Genomic DNA, 25,570 nt, shown 5'->3' with positions numbered 1-25,570 from the left:
CGGAATGGCAAGTTTCGAGAGGGGCAAAAACTGTCATAACTACATTACTTAAAATAAATATTTCTTGTTGGAAACACTTTATGATGATGGTAGTTAAATTTACTAAGCTGACCTATTTGAATATTACATTCATAAATCATGTTTAGGTCGCATTAGTAGTTTTAAGGTTACTTGGACAGTGCTAAAGCAAATGGTCAAACAAATCCCAGCATGAATTGCTTAAATGTTGTCAGATACAGGAACTCAATTCTCGAAGAGTAGAGAACACCTCTCACATTTAGTTAGCTATTACAGTTTTGATATGAATGGTAGTCTTGTATTTGTCACAAACAAGTTCCTTATCATTGAAGGTGGAAACAAATTCTTTTTTTTTTAATTTTAATTATTTTTTCAACAGATTAGTAGGAAAATCAAGAAATAAAGATAGAAGAGTTAGTTGCACTGAAACTGCAAACTACTGTAATATATTGAGATTGAAGCTCGATATTGAATCCTATGAAAAGGCTTACCATTTACTTCTGCAGGTGTGTTTGATTTACCTTTCACTAACATAATAGATTATTATTCAAACTAAAAAACATACACAACGAGATTATATTTGTAGTATTTAGGCCTTTCTGAGTCCGAGTTTCCATCCCCTTCGTTGTTTATTGTCGGATAGCATACTTAAAATCGTGGCTTTTAAGTTTTGTTCTTTCTGGAGGGGCACAAATGATGCTATTGCACGGGGCGGTAAATTTTCTAGGGCCGGCCCTGGTGTAAATACTCATTATGAGTCACACTTCCTGTATTTCAATACCATAAAACATTAGTACGAAATACTAATGATACCCTAACGTAATATCTCGGCATTCTGAATATACTTAAACACAAATAGGCAAACATGTGCCATAATTTGGCCTATTTCTTTGATTATCTACAACAAACAAACCTACTTATTTCCTTCTTCTGTAGCTTGTATTTTTAAAATACTTTGTTGTTTATTCGAAGTTTAAGGTCTAGCACTACTTCACTACTTTATGCACCCCAAGCTTGTTTATTTCTAAAGTTTTTTTTTTTTTTTAACAGCCTTTTAAAATTCTTTTGGAATCTGGATTAATTCTTTGAACTGTTTTTCATATCAGTGGTCGAAGTGAGACGGTATGCGGTGGTATGCCATACCGCCTCTGGTTTTTTTATTGATTAAAAGACCATCACTGGAAAGTAGATGCTAAATACTTTTAATAAATCCATTTTTATACATAATACTTGACAAATACCTTTGCACATATGTATATAAAAAATATTAAAAAAATAAAATCTCCTGTAGAAATAATTTCTAAGTTGATAACACCGACATTTTTGTTATCTTTTTCCTACCTTTCGTTTTTAAAATGAGATAAGCCTATCTTCAAAGCCATCTTAAATTCTTTCTTTATGTATATGTTTGTGTCTTCTTGCCTTAATGCATATAAATGCCGTGTTTTTAGCATGGGTGGATTTATGGGTTGTCTGCTGAGAGGGCAGACCTTCCAGGGGTTTGGAATACCCCACAATCGAGTAGGAGGACCTGGAGTTTTCCCGCAGGAAATTGTTAATATAAAAACTCGGTGTCCGAGCAATCTCGTGTAATACAACATAATGTGATATTAAAAAAAAAAGTCAGAAAGTTGTAGGCAGGGGATCAAAGTCTCTCCATGTCCCTTCTCCGTAACTACAGAGAAGCTCTCCAATGATTTTGAGTCATTATGCAAATAGAAGTGCAATATTTTAGGCAACATACGCTCACTGCATTTCAACATTTAGATACCCGGTATGATGAGTCAAAATTGTAATAAAACATACCGCCTCTGCTTTTTTTTTTTCCACTTCGAACACTGCATATCATCTGTAAGCCGCTGTAATACTTGTTAACACCACTTGAGTAATACAAACTTTCATTAAGCCTGACTCAATTCTGAGATATCCAGTCCTAACTTTTCTGAGAAATATAGAAATTTTCTTAATTTTCGTTATAGTTTGGAGAATTTTTCCGAGTTTTCATGACCTACCCTGAGTTTCAAGGAAATATGAACCTTGTGTACGAATAAACGAAAGAACCCCGAGAAAACTCACGGAGGACACCGTGTTGTTCAATTCAAACTTACATGACCTGGAGTCGAACTAGGGACCCGTCACTACAGAAGTGAGCCCTCTACCACTGAACAATCGTATCTTCGAAAGAAAGGGGGGGAGTGGAAGTTATTCAACAGCAACAGGTGCTGTTGTTTGCATTCTTTTATTCTGTGTGAACTGATTCTGCCTCACACATTTCTGACCCTCCCAAGCAAATAAAGAAGGACATATAAAATAAGAAGCACTTAAACAAAATAATAATACGAGGGTAAATCAAAAATAAAGAAGGAAATGTAACATAACAAGCACTTAACGAAATAATAATACGAGGGTAAATCAAAAATAAAGAAGGAAATGTAACATAACAAGCACTTAACGAAATAATAATACGAGGGTAAATCAAAAATAAAGACGGAAATGTAAAATAAGAAGCACTTAACGAAAATAATAATACGAGCGTAAATCAAAAATAAAGAAGGAAAGAGTCAAAAATTATCGGCAATGTAGCTCTTACATTGTTGATACTGACCCCTGTTCTCGTTTATTTTATTGTTATGCTGTTGTGGTCATGCTTTGAAAGTTTGATCCTAATTCCTCCATTTGTCTTCCTTCTTTTGCAGACAGATCATGGCCGTTTCATTAGAAGTTTGCACCAAAGAGGAACAACGAGCAGTGATCCACTTTTTGTGGTCGGAAGGTGTATCAGAAACCATGACTAATTTTCAGACGATATGCCATTTCATCAACAATCACTCGTCTGTCTAACAGAAACATGTCATTGCACGCTCAATGTTGTCATCATTTGTGACCGTAGATGCTCGTCTGGCTCTTCCCTCGTGCGTAAGAATTGTGCGACCATCTTTGAGTTTTTCAATCCATTCGTAGACACTCCATTGCGACAAGACACTGTTCTCGTATTGTGTCGAAAGTTTCTGGTGAATTGTGTCCCCTGATGTAACTTCCGACCACAAAAACCGGATCACAGCTCGCTGTTCCTTTTTGGTGTTAACTTTTGAGTTTCAAGAACATAACTACTATTACCCAGGTGTTGTAAAAATGAAAGCTTTAAGTTTTACGTCCCCCGGTTATGCCGATTAGGCTAAAGGAGACGGTGATAAGGAAAAATGAGTGAAATAGTGGAATGAAGAAAGTGAGAGCAAACGGGAGAACCTCGAGGAAACCCACGAGCACGGTGTTTGTCCACCACAAAGTCCACACGGCGCGAGCTGGGATCCAACCAGGAACCCCAAGCACCGGAGGTGAACGCTCTACCACTGAGCCCCCCAGGTATTGTATTTTACACTCATGACCACAACAGCATAGCAATAAAATAAACGAGGCCAGAGGTATGACCGATGTAAGAAGTTAGTTACATTGCGATAATTTTTTACTTATCCTCGTAATAATAATAATAATAATAATAATAATAATAATAATAAGAAGAAGAAGAATGCGAATTACCTGATGCGTTTTAAGATGCTCGTCCAAATGTTTCTGCAGACGATACACTCTGTTACACTCATGACACTTAATCTCTCCGGAATGCAGACGTTTGTGTAACATCAAATTCGCTGGATACACAAATTTCTTATCGCATTTATCACACTGATACATACTCTCCGTATGCGTTGCCATGTGTTTTTCTAAATAGATAGGTCTTCGAAACACTTGACTACAAATTCCACAAACAATCTTGCGTTGATGATGTAATTTTATGTGTTCAACAAACACTTTGAACGTAGTACAAAATACTTTGTAGCATCTCGGGCACACTCTTTGTTTCCGCCTGTGAATATCAGCCCACACTTGGTTATAAAACACTTTATCACAATTATTGCACAAATGCGGCCCCGTGCCATCGGAATGGAAAGTTAACTGATGTTCCTCGAACAGCTCGAACGATAAACAATCAACATGGCATACATCACAAGATAAATTAACTTCAATATGTACATCCATATGTACTTTCAGATCTTCAACATTATCATACGAGATTCCACAATAAACACAAGTATTCCTTGATCTATACGGGAACGGGTGATTCCATAAGTGATTTTGCAGACCTTTCTTTGAATTAAACTTATCTCCGCATCGATGGCAGTAGAACTGTTCTGTTTGTAACGTGCTCTCTTTCACTGAAACTTCTGAAGCAAATATGTAAGATTCGGTCGAATACAGATTCTCTTCAACACAATCCTGAGGCACTGACAGTGATACTGTCATACTGTCACTGGCAACGGAAACGTCTTCTGAAGTATCAGCAATTAAATCACTACATTCCTGATTAACTAAATCTTCTAATCTCCGTTTCGATGGTGGTCTCTTTCTACTGTACGTTTTGCCGCAAAATTTAACGGTTAAGTTAGACAGTTCATCTACAGAAGGTTTCTTTGAAATATCGTTGTAACAAGGCGCTACTTCTTCTACTGCATCTAATCTGTCAATCTGGTTGACGTCGGAGAAATAACAATACAGATCTTGGATGCCCAGTTTAATCGGATCTGAAATAGAGTTAACAAAATAAAAATACAGATAGGAGTAAACGTTTGTGTTATATATACATATATCAAATATACATACACTATACGAGGTATGATTGGACAGTTTTAAGACAGGGCTTCTAATTCAAAAATGGCAGTACTTACAGGCTATTGCAATGGATCTCCTTCAAAGTAGTCACTTGCTCCCTGAACACAACGATTCCAACGATATTTCCGGAAGCATTCATGAAAACTATCTTTCGTAAGGATGTGAATAACTCCTCTTTGTATTTGCCTGGATGTCTTTTGAGTAAAATATCTTCCTTTTCAGGGACAATTTTTAATTTAAGAAACAAGAAGAAGTCGGCAGGGGCCAAATCAGGAGAATAGGGGTTGTGGAAGCACAAGAATGTTGAATTTTGGCCCGATTAAGTAGATCTTGAGACACTTCCAGTCCGTGTCGCCTCTGCTTGCCTGATGATTTCGAAATTAATTTCGCGGACACTCTATGTATGTTCAAATCGTCAGTTAAGATTGACTGAACCGCACAGAAACGTAAAATTCAAGTCGTCAGCCATCTCTGTATCTGTAAGTCTACAGTCCGAGTGCACTAAATCGAGAACTTTCACAATGTTTTCCTTGGTTTTTGATGTGGAAAGCTGGATGGACCGGGGGTCATGTTCGATTGAGTCGCGGCCATCTTTGAATCTGTTAAACCAGGTAAACACGTTTGACAGGCTCAGATATTTACCTCCAAAAGCTGTTTTTAAGAGTTTATAAGTCTCCGAAGCAGATTTTCCGGTTTTAAAACAAAATTTGACATAAACGCGTTGTTCCAGTTTTTCATCCATTTTGCGCAATTAATAACCTGCCACGATACACACACACACCTGCACTCGACAGGTTCCTACGCTGTACCAGAACAAAGATATCGCAGTGATTCTTGCAGCACGTATCAAGGTTACACCAAGCCACCGCTTCCACGCTAACGAGCAATTATATCTACTCCTCTTGAGCAATGGCGCCACCTGTCTTAAAACTTTCCAATCATAGCTTGTATATTACACATAATTTTGACGGATATACCTGAAATTAAAGTAGTTTAATTTTTGGCATTCCACCCGTAAGTAAAATAAAACGCACGTAAATCACCAAAAATGAACTTTAAAAAAAAAAAAAAAAAAAATTGTATGCACACTAGTTTGTTTAAAATTAACCTTATAATTCTTCCTTTAATACTTTCTTTTAACAACTGCATTTTCTTAAAGAACTATCGCTTATATCAATGCTGAAAGTGGCCTAATTTGGGATAAATTATCTACAAAAAATGAGTCATAAATCTTGTAATATTTCCATCAACCATACAGCAGACGCCGCCATCGACCGTAAGTACAAGGTCAAACTAGACCAAGAAATAGTGTGGCAAGTGGACTATTTAACACGGAGGCCGCCACGCCGTCAGTATTTTCTGTTAAGTTTTCAGTGGCAGTGACAATGAATACTCAACAACGTCTGATACATCAACTGTTACTGTACGTGTTCTAACTCTGGCATTACGCTGCGGTAGCAACCCAAAACATTTGTCCTGCGAAAAAAGGAAGATCCAGTGAACCACAGCACAGCAACTCACTGGTTCCAGAAATTTCGTGCAGGTTGAAAAATAACGAATACCAGCCATGGTCCGGTACAAGGGTAAGAGATTCTAGGGTCATACAACATGCCAATGAGACCATTCACCAACGCACGACGATTCTCAAATTAACTCGGCATCTCCAAGTCTACTGTAGTGTGTCGTCTTTGCGAACTAGAGAAAAGCCATCAGGAGGTGTCACATGAGTTAACCGAGCTCAAGTCCAGAAGAGTGCTGCGAAGTCCGCATGATATGCGTTTCTTAAAACGGATTGACACATAGGACGAAAAGTAGATGTTTCCCCGAAATCCGAATGTGCAACAACAGTGGTTGAGCAAGGGCTAACGTCCAAAGCTTGGTCATTTTACTTCCACTGAAATGCGTAACGTAAATGAAGAAAGGAGTTTAAGGTTTTCGCAAAGGATAATTTCATAAATGAACTTTTCCCATGTGAAGAATGTGCATTTCATTTAGTATTTAAATAAATAAAAACAAAAGTACACTATTAAACCCTTTCGCAAAATTCATTTATTGGATAGAACTGGAGGTGGATATAACTACCAAGGAAAAATACAAACGACACAAACGGAGTATAGAAGGGTCCAAGTATAGGGGATCCTCTTTCAGACATTCCGCTACAGTAATATTTTCTTGTATTTTTTACTAATTTGTAGTTAATTTCTGACTTTAGCTGCAATTATTCAGAGGTTTCGCAATTATGTCACATTGATGAATGTTACGTCACAGAAACATACTGGTGTACAACACTTAAAGGACGAGCCAAATAAAGTAACTTAACATATTGCGTAGTCTGCGGAAATGAATGAAAGCCTACTAACATGTTGCCAGAGGTCGTCTACACATACATTGACCACAGTCAACTACAGCAGCCGACGACCGCTACATTGGGCAACAGGCAAGACGAGACGATAACCAAACACCTGATGCACCTGCAAACACATTTAACAGGAATGCGAAGCGTTTGTCTCACATTTTATAGAAGCACGTCGACTGCAGAGGGAGGGGTCTCTGCGTGACAGCCATTACGCTAGTGTGCCGGTGCTGTGTCATAAGTTATAGCTCAGAATATGAAATAAATAAATGCAATCAAATGGGGATGGAACTGATGCACAACACGGTACTTAACTGTAAAATTATGGTTGAATTTAAATAAAATTCAGATGTTTCTAATTTAGAAAATGACTAGTTGGGGAAAAGGGTGAGAGAAAGAGAAAAGGTTATGACTAAAAGATAAAGGATGAGCACTAGCCTGATAGATCCAACAGGGCTGGCGTCGTCCTGGTCATCTGGATGATGAATATCTTTCTTTGGAGAAGTTTGGATTAGCTGGAGACAGTCAACATCTGAATCTTAATCCTGTCGAACTGCAAGGGGCGTCGATAATGCTTCTTTACGATAATGTCCTTCTACATCTTCACTCTACTAGATTGGAGCTTGATGAGTCTGCGGTGATAAACCAACAGAATGGTACTCTTGAACGTGGAGTCGGTGGTCCTCCAACGGTGCGATCCGCTTGTCTCTGATGATCCTGCACCTGTCCCAATCGTGTGTTGAATACCCCTTGTTGTTCTGTTCCTCGTGGTTTTGATCAATTCAAGAATGATGACCTAATCGGGAAGTATCAGGCTGTGCTTGAGGGTATGCGGAAAGGAAAGAAGGAAGCTAGTCGAGTTTATTTAACAAATATGCATTTACAAAAGCCGTCTGAGAATGTACAGTTGTAGTCAAAGTTTTCAAAAGTTTATGTTTCTTTATATCAAATACACAGTCACTTCATTTCCAATAGACAGATACTTCACACTAGGTTCTTTTGATACCCTACATGGGTAATACCATATAGAGTGATGCAAGAACATCAGGACCGGAGTGCAGAAGAGTAGGATTGCGTTCTCCTGCCCGATGAGAGTAGATTCAGTTTGAGTCCTGTAATGATTATGTACGTACACTCGTGTGGCGACAAGTGGCAAGGCAATGAACCAGAAACGTTCTCAAACATGATTGTTTTGGTGGTCGAGGCGTTCTTGTGCGGAAGCATAACGCTGCAAGGGCATACTGATCTCCAAATGGTTGAACGTGGAACACTCACGTTATTGTGGCACTGTACTCCTTCCCCACATGCGTCTTTTCATGGGTGAAATTGTATGAAGAAGTTGAAAAGGAACAGTTCAAGTTTAGAAGAGATAAGGACATAAGAGGTGCAACTGGTTTAAGGGTAATCGGTGAAAGGTACATTCATGTTGAAAATTACTGTCACATGTCTATAAATATGTTGTTGTAGGTATATAATTTGATAACGAATTCGCTCGGCATTTCTTATAATGTTAGTATGTGTATAATCGGCAAAGGCATGTATGTGGAAAATTTCATGTCAAAAGAGCAGTAAATAAGAACGAAAATAAAACTTTCTTGTCCACTTAGCAACATTTTGTTTTACTCATTCTAATTTTCGTATTTATAATTATTTTCCTATGAAATTTACCACAAATATACATTTCCCGAATATACATATATCAGTATTAAAAGCACCTTGCAAAATCATTATCACATTATACTCTTACAAAAAGACAGTTATAGATATGCGACAATAATTTTGGACGTGAGTGTACATAGAACAAGAATTTTAGGAATGATAAAAAAATGCATCAAAAGATTGCGATCTTGGCCATTAATTGAAAATTTTTTGGATTAGGGGCCACTAAATTTTTGAACGGCCTCTAAATCGAGTTTTCGTATTTTTTACGGAATAAGCACGTCATACTGAGTTCAGTGATAGTCCGAGTTTGGCTACACTATATGTAGTTCCCCAAATATAACGCCTACAAGAATGTTTTTTTCGCCTGAAATATATTGGATCTTTTGATCCAAAAAAAGGAAAGAGATGTATGTTGTATTTATTGGCCTAGAAAAGACTTTTGACCGCAAGAACTGGGAATTGTTGTTGGGAGTTCCAAAAAAGACTGGATTCCAATAGAAAGTTAGAAGACTCATAAGGAACTTATATAAGAACCATCAAGTGTTAGAATGGAGAAGAAAATGACAGAGAAGAATGCAACTGGAAGGGGAGTTCGTCAGGAACGCTGTCTCTTGTTAACATTATTTAGTATCTATCTAGAAGAGATAGTGGGAAAAGAAACCTACATAACGAAGACGGCATTTCGGTCGGAAGTAGAATGAATACGGGATTGGAATACGGGATGAAAATAAATGTTCGATTGATTTGAGTTTAGCGCGTCTTTCAACAGCGAAGATGACATGAAAAATTAAACGTACGAAAGACAAAAGCCATGGTGATCGGAACGAAGTGGTCGGTGTACAATATTGAAGTAGGAGGGGATAAAATTCAACAGATAACTAGTTTCTGATACCTGGGTAGTATTATCAGTGATCATACGAAATACGAACATGAAATAAACGCAAGGACAGGAATGGTAAAAAAAAAAAAAAAGGTTTTCGGAGGAAGAAACGTCTATTTTGTGGGCCATTGAAAGTTGAGAAAAAGATTCGTAAAATGCTTCGTGTGGGGTAATGTACTGTATGGAGCAGAAACATGGCAAAAACGAACGAATAAGACAGGAAGCTTTCGAAATCTGGGAAGAATGGCGAGAATCAGCTTAGTCGAGTGGAAAATGACTGCAGAGTGTTAGAAATTATGGGGAGAAAACGAACGATTCTAGATATAATGGAAAAGAGGAAGAGAAATTGGTTGGGACATTGAATAAGAAGGAACTGTATCATGAGGAACGTGTTAGTAGGTATGAATGCAGGAAAGAGAGGGAGGAGGCGAAGGAGGTTACAATTCATGAATGAAATCAAAACAGAAAAATCGTACATAAAGACGAAGAGGTTAGTTGAAGACCGTTGAGCATTGAAGTTTGTCACATGCGGCAAATAATCTGCCAATAATCGCAGAATATCTATCATGATATATAACATTAAAAAGATACACTACGAAAACTTCCGCTTTATTTGCTTTTTCAAATTTATATTTCTCGTATATTTTATATTTCTTATACAATTTACCATCTTTTTGAAACAGCCCAAAAAGGCTGCACTTGATGACTCTGCTTCCCACCCTTAGTTTGAACAAAAGCAAACAAACATACTTAATCGTCTAAAAAAAAATTGTAAAAATGTACCCTAAATCATACAGTGTAGCCCACTTATAACGAACTCGGAAATATACGAATTATTGGATATTACGAACATAAATGAAATCCTCGTTACACCACTTATTTAAAAACATGGAACAAATGACCGTATATTATGAACAATATTCTCCGCAAAGACCGCTTACAGCGAAGTTTTCAGAACGGGATCTTTCTATTATTATTATTAAACTGCTCGTGAATAACTCAGGTATCGAAAAACTGGTTTTTATAGCAGGCTGTCGGTTGGAAGCCAGACATGACTCACTCCTCCCCTCGCACTCGGATGAGAGCACAAACTTGGAGTGAATTTCAGGAAGCAGCGACACAGAGAATTACGTTTATCAAGTACGTCGCTGCAGATGATGCGCTTGTAACTGAGGATCCCGATGTTGATAATTCAATTGTGGAAAACGTGAGGGAGGCTACGAAGGAAGATGAAGCAGATTCCGACGATGACGGAGAAGAGGATAATGTGAAACAACTCGTGACTTCCAAAGAAGCGATCCAAAGTTTGGAAAACTTGCAACGCTATCTTTTCGAACACAGCAACATGGTGCCAGACAATGCATTTCGGGCATTTGAAGAAGTGGAAGCGGCGGTGCTATGAACAGTGGCAGCAGACACGCTTCAGAGGAAAATTACAGACTTCTTCAAGTGTGCTTTAAACTGATAGGAAAAACTGTAATATGTACGATAAGCTAAATAACAACCCAATTAACACTCAACATTCAATGTCTATTGTCACATACTGTTCCGACTAATCTAGAATATATATATATATATATTTGTCAAGCGGCAAAACTTTGTATAACCCTTTTCTAAACCAAACAGAAGAGCAAATCCGGTCCAGACATATTTTGTAACGTAAACGGGCAACCGGGGCCTGTGAGACCCCGTATATATTTTAAGTGCAGAACACGTAAAATTCAATGTCTATTGTCACATACTTTCCCGACTAAAGGTTACAATAGCCACGTGTTCAATATATAATTATGTGTCCATTTGCTCTAGTATTTCACAGGAATTGCACAAAAGATATTCGGGGCCTCCTAGGCCCCGGTTGCCCCTTTTATGTCAGGAAAAGCTTTTCAACTTTTTAAAAAATAATCCACTAGCTTTACCAACTCGATATATTCATGATTTTAACTTCGACTCAGGATAGAAGAATTCAGAATTTTATGTCATCGAAATATGTATAATTACTGAGAAATTCGAAAAAATGAAGTTACTGGGCCTGGGAGGCCCCGGTTGACCGGATAAGGGTTAATAGAATTATCTTCAGATGTAATGCTATACTGCTGTATATTCTTTTTTAAACATATCTGCTTGTTATCTAATCCTTTGATTTTTCCATAATTCACAAAAATACATGAGTTTAAGTTTGTTTACAACGAAGTTCGGATATAAAGAACTCATTGAGTTGGTCGCTTGAAATTCGTTATAAGTGGGCTGCACTGTATTATGTTCTGTTAAATCACGTATGTTAGATTCTGTTTATGTGCTAGGTTTTACGTTAGCAGTCGCAAACTGAAGAAAATATATTAGGAATTACTATTAAATGTTAATTATGCCATTTAAGTGAAAGTATTGGGATTGAATTTTGAAATAATCCCCAATCGTTAATCTATTTCAATCCCAAATAATGTTTCTTAAGCACTAAAGAAAAAGTACAGCAACGTTTATCATCACGACTCCTTTTTTTTTTTTCCATAAAAGTTACTGATACTTGGCAGGGGCATATTTTTAAAAAATCGGAACTATTCTTGCGGCACGAAATACATATAAAATACGTAAATTTCGCCTGAAGATATGAAGTCGAAAAAAAAAATTAAGTTTCGGAGAGGGGATCGGACTCCTCTAAATACGCCCCTATTATCTTGGAAAAAAGAGACAGACGAGCACACAAAATAATTTTCGTCTTATATGTCCATGGTAACTTCCCCGGTGCAATATTTAACGATTTACAAACCCTATGTTACGAAGAGAAGAAAGCACAGTTCACCCATTACCCGTTCAAAACGGGATTTTCACTAATCATCCTCTCCATGACACTCATTTCCATACTCTGCTGTCCACACAGGAGTCTCATTGTATTATGATTATTATCTTCCATAATCGAAATAACAGAACACAAATAGGATTTTACTTATTTTCACTTCAAATTAATTTATTTCGGAATTTCATTTAAACTAATGATTTTTATTAAAAAAAAAAAAAAAAATCAAGTGAATTAAATCTTGATTAAAATCGTTAAATTTAAATCAGACTGATTTAAATCAATCCACCCTGGTATAATGTTTATTTCTAAATGGCAATCAGTGATCAGTCTTCGGTCAGTCGTGTAACAACATGACTCTGCCATTAAGATTAAAAAGACAGTGGTGAGTACCTCAAGACAAAACTTTGACCATATAAAGATTCAGCTACAATGACAAACAAGGAAGTGAGAGACCCATGTCCTTTACACACATTCTACAGTAGCATGCAAAGAAACTACACATACAGAACCATTTATTTAAAATGATTATACGTCAGATCAAAACATATAATCTGACTTGAAGGTTAAATTATGATTCATTTCCCTCTGTTCATTCTTTCTTGTTTAGTTTAACGTCCCACGTTTATGCCAGAGGTTAAGAGAGATGGTGATGATAAGATGGACGATATGCTGGAATGACGAAAGGGGGAGGGAACGGGAGAACTCCGAAAAAAAACTGACGTACACAGTGTTTGTCCACCACAAAGCCCACCTAGCGGGAAAATGAAAAATTAAATCTTTCAATTGAACGTTCTACAACTATAACTATTAGGCCAAGAGAAATAGATGATTAAGGCAAGTGAATGATGATGAAGGAACTGGTGGAATGTGAATGTGGAAGGAAACGGGAGTACCCCGACAAGAACCCACGAACTAGAGATAAGCACTCTACCACTGAACCTCCGTGCCCTCATTCACTTGGCAAGAGTAAGCAATGATCGTTACCTACATAACCAGGTAAAAATCGTATGTCTCTATAGCAAATTATTTATCAAAACAAACAAACAAACAAACAAAAAAAAAAAAGGCATATCTTCAAAATGGCGTCATACAGTATGGAAAAAAGTATCATTTTAGTGGCTGAAAATCCGAAAACCAACCAACACCTATGCCTAAAATGGCACTACGTAATGAATCAGAGATAGTCAGTCCACGCAATGTCATTGAAAGCAATGTGATAAGTAAACTAATGAGGAGTGTACAAGTCACTAAATGTCAGGGTTGGCAAAAACCATGGGTTTTATTGAAAAAACCCAAAAAAAACTTTGCCCCCCCCCCCCACACACACACACAAACACACAAAGTACGACATTTCGATGTATTTTATCAATAGTAAACATTGAAACGAAACAATATTTAGAATTTTTCTTTGATTGCAATTACATAACAATAATAACAACTACAAAAAATCACAAAACAAACATTTATAAACTTAAAAAAAAAAGTTGCTTTTATAGTATAATCTTTTTGAGTAATGAATGGGGAATTTAGGTCTGATTATAATACGAATAATATACGGGAGTGAAACGTGATAACCCACAAATGTGTGTTCATCAAGATTTTACAAACACTTACACTTTTACGAACATTTTTCGTTTTTTGGTTTAAACCAGTTGATTTTTTTAAAAGAAAAACAGCTGGTTTAAACCACCTTGGTTTAAACCAGCCAACCCTGCTAAATGTTGACTATATTTACATTTTCTGTTTGTGTCCAAATGAAGATATAAACTTCCGTGTTTGCGAAAACATCTCTTCGCCAGTTCGGTTGAGATTTTGAATATGCTGGGCATGTATCAAGCCCTTGATACTTAATTAAGTTCTTTACATATTGATAGTCGTACTATTTTATAATTATAACTGTTTGAAATACGTCTTTAACTAAATAAAGCTCAAAAATGTGTTTTTATTATAGATAATGTGTGTAAACATTTAGTAACTGATGTAGGGAGATGGCATCTTCATTTTTATTTTGTTTTGATTTACATACTATAGAGTTAATGTTGAAAAACTAGCTGCCAAGATTTGCCTATTAATCTTATATTATTTTTTTCAGCAAATATGGCAATGAAACGTCGGAAGCTATTTCAAGTGTGGCGTAATGCAGACGTAGTTTCGGGGCCGCGGTGGCTCAATGGTAGAGCGTTCACCTCTGGTGCTTGGGGTCCCGGGTTCAATCCCAGCCTCCGCCAAGTGAACTTTGTGGTGGACAAACACCGTGTGCGTGGGTTTCCTCGGGGTTCTACCGTTTCCTCCCAGTTTTCATTCCACCATTTCATTCATTATTCATCATCACCGGCATAACCATGGGACGTAAATCTCAAAGATTTCATTTCATTTTCAGACGTAGTTTCGGATCGAAATACCGCAAAATGTCTTGCGAACAAACTTTAAGGGACCTGCTGCATATATTGTTGTATTCTTCACATCCCGTAATTTCTTCAATCTCACAAACTACTATTATCTATTTCAGTCAAACAGAGCCTGTTTCACCAGATGTAAGAAAATTATTGTTAGATCCCTTGCTACGTGAGTCTGATGCAGTAACTCAGGATTCAAGCTCCGAGAGCGAACAGGTACGAGTGGTAATAAGTACTATCTATACGTATGATATTGCTGTAAGATATTGGACAGAGTTCTTGTGTATATAAAGGTGTAACTCTTCTTGAGTGTCAATCTATCTACATGTTTCTTCGTTAATTTCATAAAAGGATTCATACTACTAGAAAAGGTACGTGCGCATACCAAACTATTACGTTACTTCCTTCTCTGAACAAAGTGGATATGCATGGATCGCAAGAGTTACGTTTCTCTCGTTAACTTTATGCAAGGTTTATTATACTACAAAAACCAAATATTTTGTTTTCTGTTTTTCTGAAGTAAGTGGCTGTACATGTACAAAAATTCTTCGTTAAATTCATAAAAAGGTTCATATTACTACAAGAGAACATGTGTATACCAAATTACTGTTACATTCTTCTGTGAAACAACGTGGATATGCATGTACTAATATTTGTGATTTCTTCGTAAAATTCATTAAAGGTTCACACTACTACCTTACTTTTGTCTCAATATATGTGCTTAATTTTGTCTCTAGCATACGTGGATAGACGTGCAGTAATATATGTGTTTAATTTAGTAATTTCATAACAAATGTTCATGCTATTACAAAGAGTTCTATCCGTATAGACAAACCATAATGTTAACTCTTTCTCTAGAAGAAACAGATATACCTGTAATAACTTATGTTTTCTTCGCTAATTTCATATCATGTTCATATTAGTACTTTATATGTATATCATCATCCCATTTTACTTTTTGCTGTAAAATCAGTAGATATACACGTAATAGTACTGGTTTTCTTCGTTACAAGGTTCATATACTGCTCCAAAGACTTAAATACGCACTGCTGCAAACTTTGCTACTAGTCTATTTCTCTCAAATAAATGTAGATACTGGTAACAATATGTGTGTTTTATTATTTAACTAGTTGAATATACCCATGCTTCGCACGGTGGCCGTATTTGGAAGTCAACGCCTGTGGAAGTATCATCATTGATCTCAGCGACCGCAAAAACTATGGATTTGATACTAATATTGGTCATTTTGGATTACTTTTATATGTCTCGGTATCTCCCCCCCCCCCCTTCTCCGCCACGGAGCCGAATAGCGTGAATTTGGAATTTAATGCGATCGGAGTTTCACCATTGATTTCAGCGAACGCGAAAGCTATGAATTCGACACTAATATCGGTCATTTTCTACTACTTTTACATGTCCCGGTAAACGCCCCCTGAGATCCCCCTGGTTCGAATTTTGACAAAAACATTTTACTCTGGTCTGGAGACTGGACCAAGGTATTCGTGTCTTAAATTTGATAACTCTCGGTCAATTTGTCTGGTTCCCAAGCCGGTTCCGGTAAACGCCCCCCCCCCCCCCGTTTGAAATTTAATAAAAAAACGTTCCTTCTTGATCTGGGGACTGGGCCAAGGTACCCCTGACCAAAATTTGGTAACTCTCGGTCCACTCGTCTGGTCCCCAGGCCGCACACAGACAGACAGACAAACACACAAACAAACTCTTTATTTTATTTATATTAGATTAGATAGATTTGCTAACAACATCTTATAGCAATACAAAAAGTGCAAAAATATATATAACAACATGCTTTACTACAGCACAACGAATTTTTCGTTGCTAGAATTATAATTTTTCCCACTGTACGTCATAGTGAATATTAACAGTACTTACGTGATGTCTGCGTTTTCCTCTTCTCATCACTGAGCGCCTGATCGTCCGCTGATCCTTGGATTCCTGTTTTCTCACCTTCTTCCTTTGTCTCCGAATCGTTAATGGAACAACACAGCAGCGCCTCCTGTCCTGATGTCAAACTATCTAATGACGCTTGCTCTTGAACAACTTCTTCAATGGAAATGCCATTCGCATATATCTCCTCCTCAACGCTTGTCAACAGCGGAATACTAATTGCGTCATTGTCCCCTTGAACTAGCAGCGTCTCTGAGTCTTTGGTTTTATATACAAAAGACAATACTTCAAATCTTAAACTATCGACCAGAGGAATTCCATTAATATCTCCATTAATCACCATTAAATGATCTCCTGCAGGCAACAAACACATATCCTCATCTATTTTTTCCATTTAGTCACCTGAAATAATCGGAATTTCAATGTAAAGTATGCTACAGCAAAAAACATAATATTAGCACAAAAAAAAAAAAAGAATTTTTTAATAATTAAAACTAAGGGTGGGTTAAGTTCCAAAGTTGGTCATTCGTTCCTAGTAAAAAATTTTAAAACTTACCGGGAAGAAATGCATAATTTGCTCGTCTGTGTGCTTGATAATATGTATGGAGACCGGAAATTAAGTTCATTTATTTATTTACGTATAAGCGATTATATATATGGAACTTTTTGGCAAGCGGAGGGACCTATTTCGAGCAAGGTTACTGCATGCTTTGATCGTAGGAGAGTAACGAGCATTTGTATTCTGAAATGGCTGCAGGTGTACAGAGACGCTCCAATTCGTATCCTTATGCAGAGACGAGAAATTACATTATTTTTAACAAAATGGGTCCAAACTTCCCTAACCTAACCCCACCCTACCCTACTTATTCCTACCTTACTGTACTCGATTATATCCTTTGCGGTCCTATAAGTTGACGATTTTTTACATTTTCGGAGCTGTTATTACAATTTTTATCGAAAACCACGCGGACGGCCAACTTTGGAATAAATGCCAAAACTTATATCAATAATGTTCGATTCATCTGCTTTTTAGCCTATATTTCAAGTAGTTTCTGCGGACACTCTTCGTCCTTTTAATCTTAAGTCTCTTATATGCAGGTCTTCAGAGATGGCAGAAACAATGTTTAAAAAGAAAACGTGATTTTGGTTTACATAAACTTCCGTTATTTATCATTCTACTTCCAGATTTCTGTAATTCCGTAATTTTCATTAAACTTCCAAAGCTTTCGACTTTCCCCTGGAGGCTTGCTCACGGGGATTAAGCGCAGGAAGAAAAAGAATAGAAACATCAAGGAATAAAAATGGAACGGACGTACCTAGGTCCCAATACCCATAGCAGAACATGCCGCGATCTGCGATTCGATGGCAGAAAATTTGCCACGCCTGTGCAGAAATATTGCTAAAAGAAAACAAAATAGCCAAGAGAAAAGTATAAAAACATGCATGCTATGTATAGATATTTTAAATGCACGGACGACTCGCATAAATATAGTTTGAACTGGTTTTTACGTCGCGTAAAGCGTATTTTTAACAATCAGAAGCGTTTCTTCTGTTGGAACTAACGATTGATGTTATTTTCTATTTTCTTTACAAAACGAAAGTGGCATAATCTCATGGAGGTTATAACGTTTATGTGACTGACTTACTCAGTGGGAATAATGTGAATACTCTATCTGGACATTATCGGACTTCGAGGTGTATTGCATTCTATTCATCTTTTAAGCAAATTTTAGCTTCTGCTGTTTAGGCGGACAAGTGCGTGTTTGGAACTTTGCAGAATTCGTTAGACAATTTGACTCGCCAGTCGGAATTTCGACGCAAGTTCTATGAAGCTGAAAAGCGAAACATGCTCTTTTGTGCTCATTCACATCCAATAGTTCAAAATATTCGATCTAGATCTTTTTTTTTTAATTTTGGAATTCCTGCAGAAAATTTTTTACTTACAAAAAGCTCATCGCAGAAAGACAAAGAAAGTTCTGCCATCGGGGGCCCCAATAAGAACACGAAAGGCGCACAAATTGACTCCGCTATATTTTGGTTCACAAACACCGTGTGCGTGAGTTTTCTCGAGGTTCTCCCGTTTCCTCCCACTTTCTTCGTTCCACCATTTCATTCATCACTCATCATCACAGTCTCCTTTAGCCTAATCGGCATAACTGTGGGACGTAAAACTCAAAGATTTAATTTCATTTCATATTTTGGTTCGTTAAGTTCGTTCCATTTTATTCCTTTGATGTTTCTATGCTTTTTCCTTCTGTTTTTTTTTTTAAAATCCGTGACAAAGACTCCAGGCCAGAGTCGAAAGCTTGGAACTATAAAAATTCAGGAATTACAGAAATCTGTAAGTGGAACGATAGAGTTCCTGAGCGTAATTTTGCATTGTCTGAATTCTCTTATTTACATTATCTACGGATAGAAATATGTTTATTTGACCTTAACGTTCTTATACAACAACAGGATTATGGCGGATGGGAAATACAGTTTAAATAGGGCTGGCAAGTTTTATATTTCTGGCACGTTTTTATTTTTCCCGTAAAACAATTTCTTCCGTTTTTTTTAATACACAAAAATAACGGTACTGGACATCTAAAAATATATATTTATACGATTTTGTTATTCCAATTGTTTTTAACTAATTTTAGAACTCAAATTTTCAGCATCAATTTTTCGAACGTCAACCTGACACTTCAACTTTCAATTGGGTTTTGCTAGTGGCTACATGGTTAGTAAGTTAGTGTACGCCCTTTGGATCGGGAGAGACAGATTCGATGCTCGGTGGTACCGCATACGGTTCGGATTCCACGTTAAGCCACTGTACACGTCTCTTATAGTCTCGCTTGCTGAAACGAAAGCTGAACTCTAATCTAACCAACTAATCCAGCTTTAATAGACGGACAGGGATGCAATTTCCTGTTGAGATCCTACAGCTGTCAATGATGTAAGATATGTAGATATCTAGCGAAAGAAGTATTGTTTGTGTATCTATAAACAAAAGTGTAGCACTCAGTTTTTCCCTACATTTTTAAACACTTTGTGTGGTATGATGTTTGTGTATTTAGAAAAACTTAGAAATATGTTTGTGATTGTTTAATTACAGTGTGTTTACAACAGTCCAAGTAATTGTCATCGTTTGGTATTCTCCGCTGTTTGAAGGAATTTTCGTAAAGAAAGATACAGTTCACTGTTCTTCGGTGTGTGGCTAAAAAAAAGCGAGGAAGCTGTTAGATGGATCCGATTTTTACGAATATATACAGTGTGTCTGAAAAGTCCCCTGACATAGGGTAACTCTGTTATCATCAGAGTTACAACAAAATGTTAGAGAGAAAACCGTCTCCAAATATGATGTTTTCAATCTAAATTGAAGGATTTTTTTTTTAAAAAAAATCGGACGAGCCATTTGGAATGTACACTCTTTATGCGCTCAGTATTAACTGAAAATGCAATATTGCCATTTACCTGGACAAACAACGTAAGTGAATGAAGTGACTGTATTTTACGCTAACGGGTCGATGACCAGCACCCATTTCAAACATACCACCATTCACTTTATGTTTTAGGTCCAGGTAAATGGCAATGTTGCATTTTCATTTAACATTGGGCGCATAAAGAGTGTACAGCCCAAACGGTTCGTCCGAATTAAAAAATTCCTTCAGTTTAGATTGAAAGCATCATATTTGGAGACAGCTTTTCCTCTAACCTTTTTTTGTAATTCTCATAATAACAGAGTTACCCTACGTCAGGGGACTTTCGAGACACTCCGTATATATAAATAAGGATAAGAATTTTAAATCTAGTGCAAACAATTTTTCATATTTCATATCTCATTAATAATTCATGCTTGCGTACGAACTTAATTATTCATAAAATCGGCAAGGTTCTAGAACACTGGCCCGCATCCCCATTGAGTCGTGATAAAGACAGTAATCAACCTGGATACTGACCCGCCTTCACTTGTCCGGCATTACTGTGTAAACTGAGTATTGAGCTTTGATAAAGAAAGGAACCAACATGGCTACTAATTCACCATCATCCATATGTGCGGGACAGAATTGTAGAAACTTCCCTGAAACTAAACCCGTGGTGCATTGTAAAGAAGAGAAGTCATAATTTTTATCTGACCTGGAAAACAAAATTATTTGTATCACAGTTTCAAATTCGTGGAAGTGTAATATCTATGGCAAGACCGATCTTTTATACCATTTCTTTCTTTCTCTTTTAGCAGAAGAAGTAGTAAATACAGGTAGTTCTTCAGAATACAGGAAATAGTAGGTCGTTCTTCAGAATAGACGTATATATAGGGTGTTTCAAAACAACACAGACAACGTTTGGGAAATGATTCCTGACACCAAAATAAGACAAAAAGTATAGACCAACTTGGGTGAATAATGTTTTCTTTCGAAGTAATACGCTGCCGAAAACACACACACACACACACACAAATGAACTTTAAAGATTCATTGGTCCAAAACTATGGGACCTACCGTAGTCGGGTCAAGACTTCATTTAAGAAACAGTATATACTCCATCCGAATATCCAAGTTTCACAATCCTGCGGAACTTCCGCAACAATTTTTAGAGGTAGTTGGTGAATACAAATTATATGCCATAGCCAAACTCCCTCTATAAAAATTGTTGCGTGAGTACCTTAAGATTCTGAAACATGTACTTTTAGACAGTGCACATATTAATTCCTAAAAGTGTTGACCCGACTACAATACATCCGATAGTTTTTGACCTATACTTTTTATCTTATCTTGGTGTCAGGAATCACCTCCCAAACGTTGTCGATGTTGTTTTGAAACATCCTATATATATATATATTATAGTGGGTTGAATTCGGGTAACATTTTGGTGAGGTAACGAAACATGGTGAAATTGGTGCTCCATGGCGTTCTGATAGTGGGAAATAAAAGAATTGTGCATTTAAGTACTGTCTAGGGGGGCCAACCTTACTTTGAACAGATGGATTTTATGTCTATTACAGCCAGATATGAAGTACATATTGTATACCCATTCTGAACTGCTATCTCCAGTAGTATAGTGGTACAGATTGCAGACAACGTCAGATCGGAGCTCTATTCAGTTACAAACTAAAATGTGTTAAAAGTAATTCATTCCAGATCACAACGTTATCTTGCTTTTGTTGTGTTTTCAATTACTACCACAACGTAGAGTGAAGAGTAAATATTCTCAAACTCTTACATTCTAAAGCGACTGGCAGCACAAACCTTCATACAAAATTAGACTTTGTCCGTACAGAAGGCATTTCTGTTCGAAAGTGTTTGGTTTGTAGTATTGCAGCTTGTCGAGAAGAATGAGCAAAAACCCTTGTACAAACAGCGGATACATCTTTGACATTGCGTTCAACATCGACCGAATGACACAGATGCTCAGATTTGGTGAAAAGGTGTAGTGATCAAATTACAGCAGCTCATGCTCTGAACCAGCGAAACCTATACACGTGGAGGCTTGAAAAGAAATCAGTTCCATGGTAACTTTTTCTTCTTTTCATAAGAAGTGACGACCCATGCTAAAATATGTGTTTTATATTGGGCTAGAACATAAACACGCAGTAAAGGAAGGCAATGTAAGACAGAATATTCTCAAGCGGTTTACAATATATTAAATGAAGTTTGTTCCGTTTCATTTGGACTAGATTTTAGCGTCCCTTCCAGCACACAGGCAATATGTGACGTGGACCTACGGCTTAATGTGAAATCTGAACCACATGAGACCCCACCGGATATCGAACTGGCTCTCCTACGCTGAAGACACATATGGTAACCATATAACCACCACAAGTTCGACGAAAAAAACCTCGTCAGTGGTTCATGAGCCAATAAAGTACAACGTAGGAGGTCATAAAAAAATAGCATTTTTTAACCTGCACTTCACCTGCATTCGCAACAAAAATACTTGTAAAAAAAAAGTATATATTTGACACGGTATCGCCAACTTAAGCACTTTCTTATGAGAAATGTGCGACTAAAATGCCTTAAACAACTCTTTTTTATTATTAGTTTCTTAATTTACACGTAATTTGCGATAATCGGTATAGTAGTTACTATAATGGGGTAAACTTTACATTACATGCTCCAGCTAAGCATAGATAAGTCGTAGGACCGCTTTCAAAGGATATAATAGAGTAGGGTAGGGTAGAGTAAACTACGAATAAGTAGGGTAGGGGTAGAAACATGTTAGGGAAGTTTTGACCTATTTTCATAATAGAGAGTAATTCCTCGTTTCTGAATGAGTATACCAGCAGGAGCGGGCATTGTAAAGTTAACCCTCATAAATGGTTTCTTGTGTCGTGTTGCGGCAAGGTTCTAGAACACAGGCCCCCCCTTCTCATTTAGCTGTAATAAAGACAGAAAACAACGTGCCATGCGGGGCTCTAACCTGCCTTCACTCGCTGACGCTCGCTCGGCTGTACTATGTGAATATTAAACTTTGGTACAGAAAGGAACCAACCTAGTTACTAATCTATATCGGGGACCTGTGTTGTAGAACCTTCCCTTGTGTTGCTGTACGCAGCAATCTGCGAAGACCGATACCGAATGACCCCCTCATCATACACATATGAACGTAGCAAGGCAAAATATGAACTTCTCACCTTTAACTTTCCTGCTATTAGCGGAACCTTGTACCGCCATCCCCGAGCTACGGGCGCTCTACATCTGGCACGTACTGGTGAGTTAGGAAGAAAATCCCTTCTCTAAGTACAGTCCTACTGGTAAGTCTTTACTTTGACTCCAACTGTGACTTCAATCGGTTCTTATAGGTTCAGTTACTTCCTGGAACTGTTTGTGCGTGAGTCACTTGTTAGAACTGATCGTGTCTTTGGTGTGACGTCTTAGTTCATATTTTTCCCACTAGGTGTGTGTGTAGTCATATGCTGGTTGGTTAGTAGTCACATGTTCTGTGTGCATGTATGTGTGTGCTGCTGTTTGTGGAATGCGGGAGCGCGTAATTGAATTGGTTGAATTGAGTTAGAGAAAACCTATCATAGTTGTGGTCTAAACTGAAGATATTTTCGACGTATTCTAAAAGTGGACGTTTATTGGTTTCTTGTTTGTAATAATAGCAAGTGTGCTCGGTTTAATAAAACGACGTGTGTGCGGAAAGGAACATTTTTCAGTAATGTTGAGTATTGTGCATGTGTTCTTGGTATCTTATTCTTTCGTGTGTGGAATCAGCAGTTATGAGTTCATTATTCATGAGTGTTCTCCTACGGCGAAATGGTGAGTGTTTTCTTTTTTTAATTCATATTATTTTTATTCTTGATTTGTTTTGCATTTGAGTATTAGGCAAAGTATTTGGTTTGCTGCTGCTTGTCCTATTGTCTTGTTGAGATGTATTTTTTTTTTCTTTGTCATGCACTGATTTATGATTAGAGACGAGTGTGTTTTTTTTTTTTTTAATTTTTCCCTTCTTATCTTAGCTTTATAGTAGTGGTGTGATTATTTATTATTATTTTGGATGTTTTTATGGTACTTGAGCGAGAGGGTTTGGGGGCGGTAGCCCCCATTTAGATCTCAAAATTCATAGTCACCGCTTCACCTGAATTGATGTTTAGTAACATTGTGGCCCTTGTACTTATAGTATAATTCTTAACTTCGTATAGTAACATTGTGGCCCTTGTACTTATAGTATAATTCTTAACATCGTATAGTAACATTGTGGCCCTTGTACTTATAGTATAATTCTTAACATCGTACATCACTTTCACTGTGTTAGTAATTGTAATCGATTCATATGATCCGGTTCCGGGAGCAGTTTAGGAATGATTCCTAAACTGCTCCGGGAACCGGATCACATGAATCGGTTGAAGTCACAGTTGGAGTCAAAGTAAAAATTTGCCCAGCTACTAAAAATGGGAAGTCACTAACAGTGTAAGTCTGTAACGTTAGGAACCGGTATAAAGTGAGCCAAGTCGAAGTCAATATGGAAAACTGTGCATTTGTAGGTACAATACGAATACTAACATATGCTGTATCTGTAAGCACTGCTAATAGAATACGAGTTTCGGGGACACAGCAAAATGATTAGATTCAAAAGTTATTTGTAGCCTTAAACTATAAACGAGTGTATCCTCCAGTGAAATAACAAAACCCTACTGTGGGCTGTAAATAAATTGTATGAATGTTGAATTCATCTTTATTGCGCAGCTATTCTACAGCTACGCCCATTATTACACGTATCAGAATTTTTCAATTTCACTTTCCTGTCGATTTGCCGGTATTTGACATTAGTCAACCAGTAGTGAATTTATCACTGTAATTAACACTGTCAATGTGTTTTTTACCTGGCAATTACCTTTATTAGCTTCTTAGTCAATATAGAAATACTTCCAGAACTTCTGCTCACGTATGTTGACAAAAATGTAACTTCATCTTTACACCGACTGATCACACTGTTCATATACAAACACTGCAAAATAGTGTTGCCAGCCGGTGGTATATGTCCGTACTTGTAAATTATTTTTTGATTCGAATGAGGTTTAGCTCTTTCAGCACAGAAGCCAAGGGCGCCGATCCTGAGGGGTGCCGGGAGGCCGGGCACCCAAAAGCTCACGTGGCCCCATAATATTTGGCATAATTTGAATGAAATTCTCCTTAAAATACTCATATATATACCTTGTGGATCTGAATGGGCCCCTCAAATTTACAGATAAATCGGCGCCCTTGACAGAAGCTATAGGGATATGGATCTAAAGTTTAACGTTTGCTGTCGCCAGGAATCGAACCCAGGTTCCAGGAACAATAGCTTAATGTATCCTTTCGAAGGAAGTCGTCACAGTGGTTTCCTTACATGAAAATAAGTTTAAAAAAAAAACCTACAGGATAGGTACATCTCGAAAGTTCTTTTGTGAATGGAATAATTAAAGGGTAACCTGG

At 37.3% G+C, this 25,570-nt stretch overlaps 1 protein-coding gene across 2 annotated transcripts in view; it reads right to left on the bottom strand.

Annotated features, from left to right (window-relative positions):
* LOC145684430 (uncharacterized) overlaps positions 1–25,125 on the bottom strand; it is a 59,864-nt gene extending 34,739 nt beyond the window's left edge. Inside the window, exons 1-3 of one of the 2 annotated variants that reach the window (XM_081756802.1) lie at positions 24,990–25,125; positions 16,659–17,075; positions 3,556–4,595 (exon numbers count right to left, since the gene is read on the bottom strand). In XM_081756802.1, the coding sequence (XP_081612928.1) occupies positions 3,556–4,595; positions 16,659–17,067 (1,449 nt within the window). In that variant the 5' untranslated portion in view covers positions 17,068–17,075; positions 24,990–25,125. Of the gene's footprint in view, positions 1–3,555; positions 4,596–16,658; positions 17,076–24,978 lie in introns of both variants that reach the window. The other variant, XM_081756803.1, reaches the window with a different exon arrangement.
* Positions 25,126–25,570: the final 445 nt, after the last annotated feature.

Source organism: Thermobia domestica, chromosome 4 (assembly GCF_964235325.1).
Source record: "Thermobia domestica chromosome 4, izTheDome1.hap1.1, whole genome shotgun sequence".
NCBI lineage: Eukaryota > Metazoa > Arthropoda > Insecta > Zygentoma > Lepismatidae > Thermobia > Thermobia domestica.
This window is presented reverse-complemented; position numbering and strand designations above follow the sequence as displayed.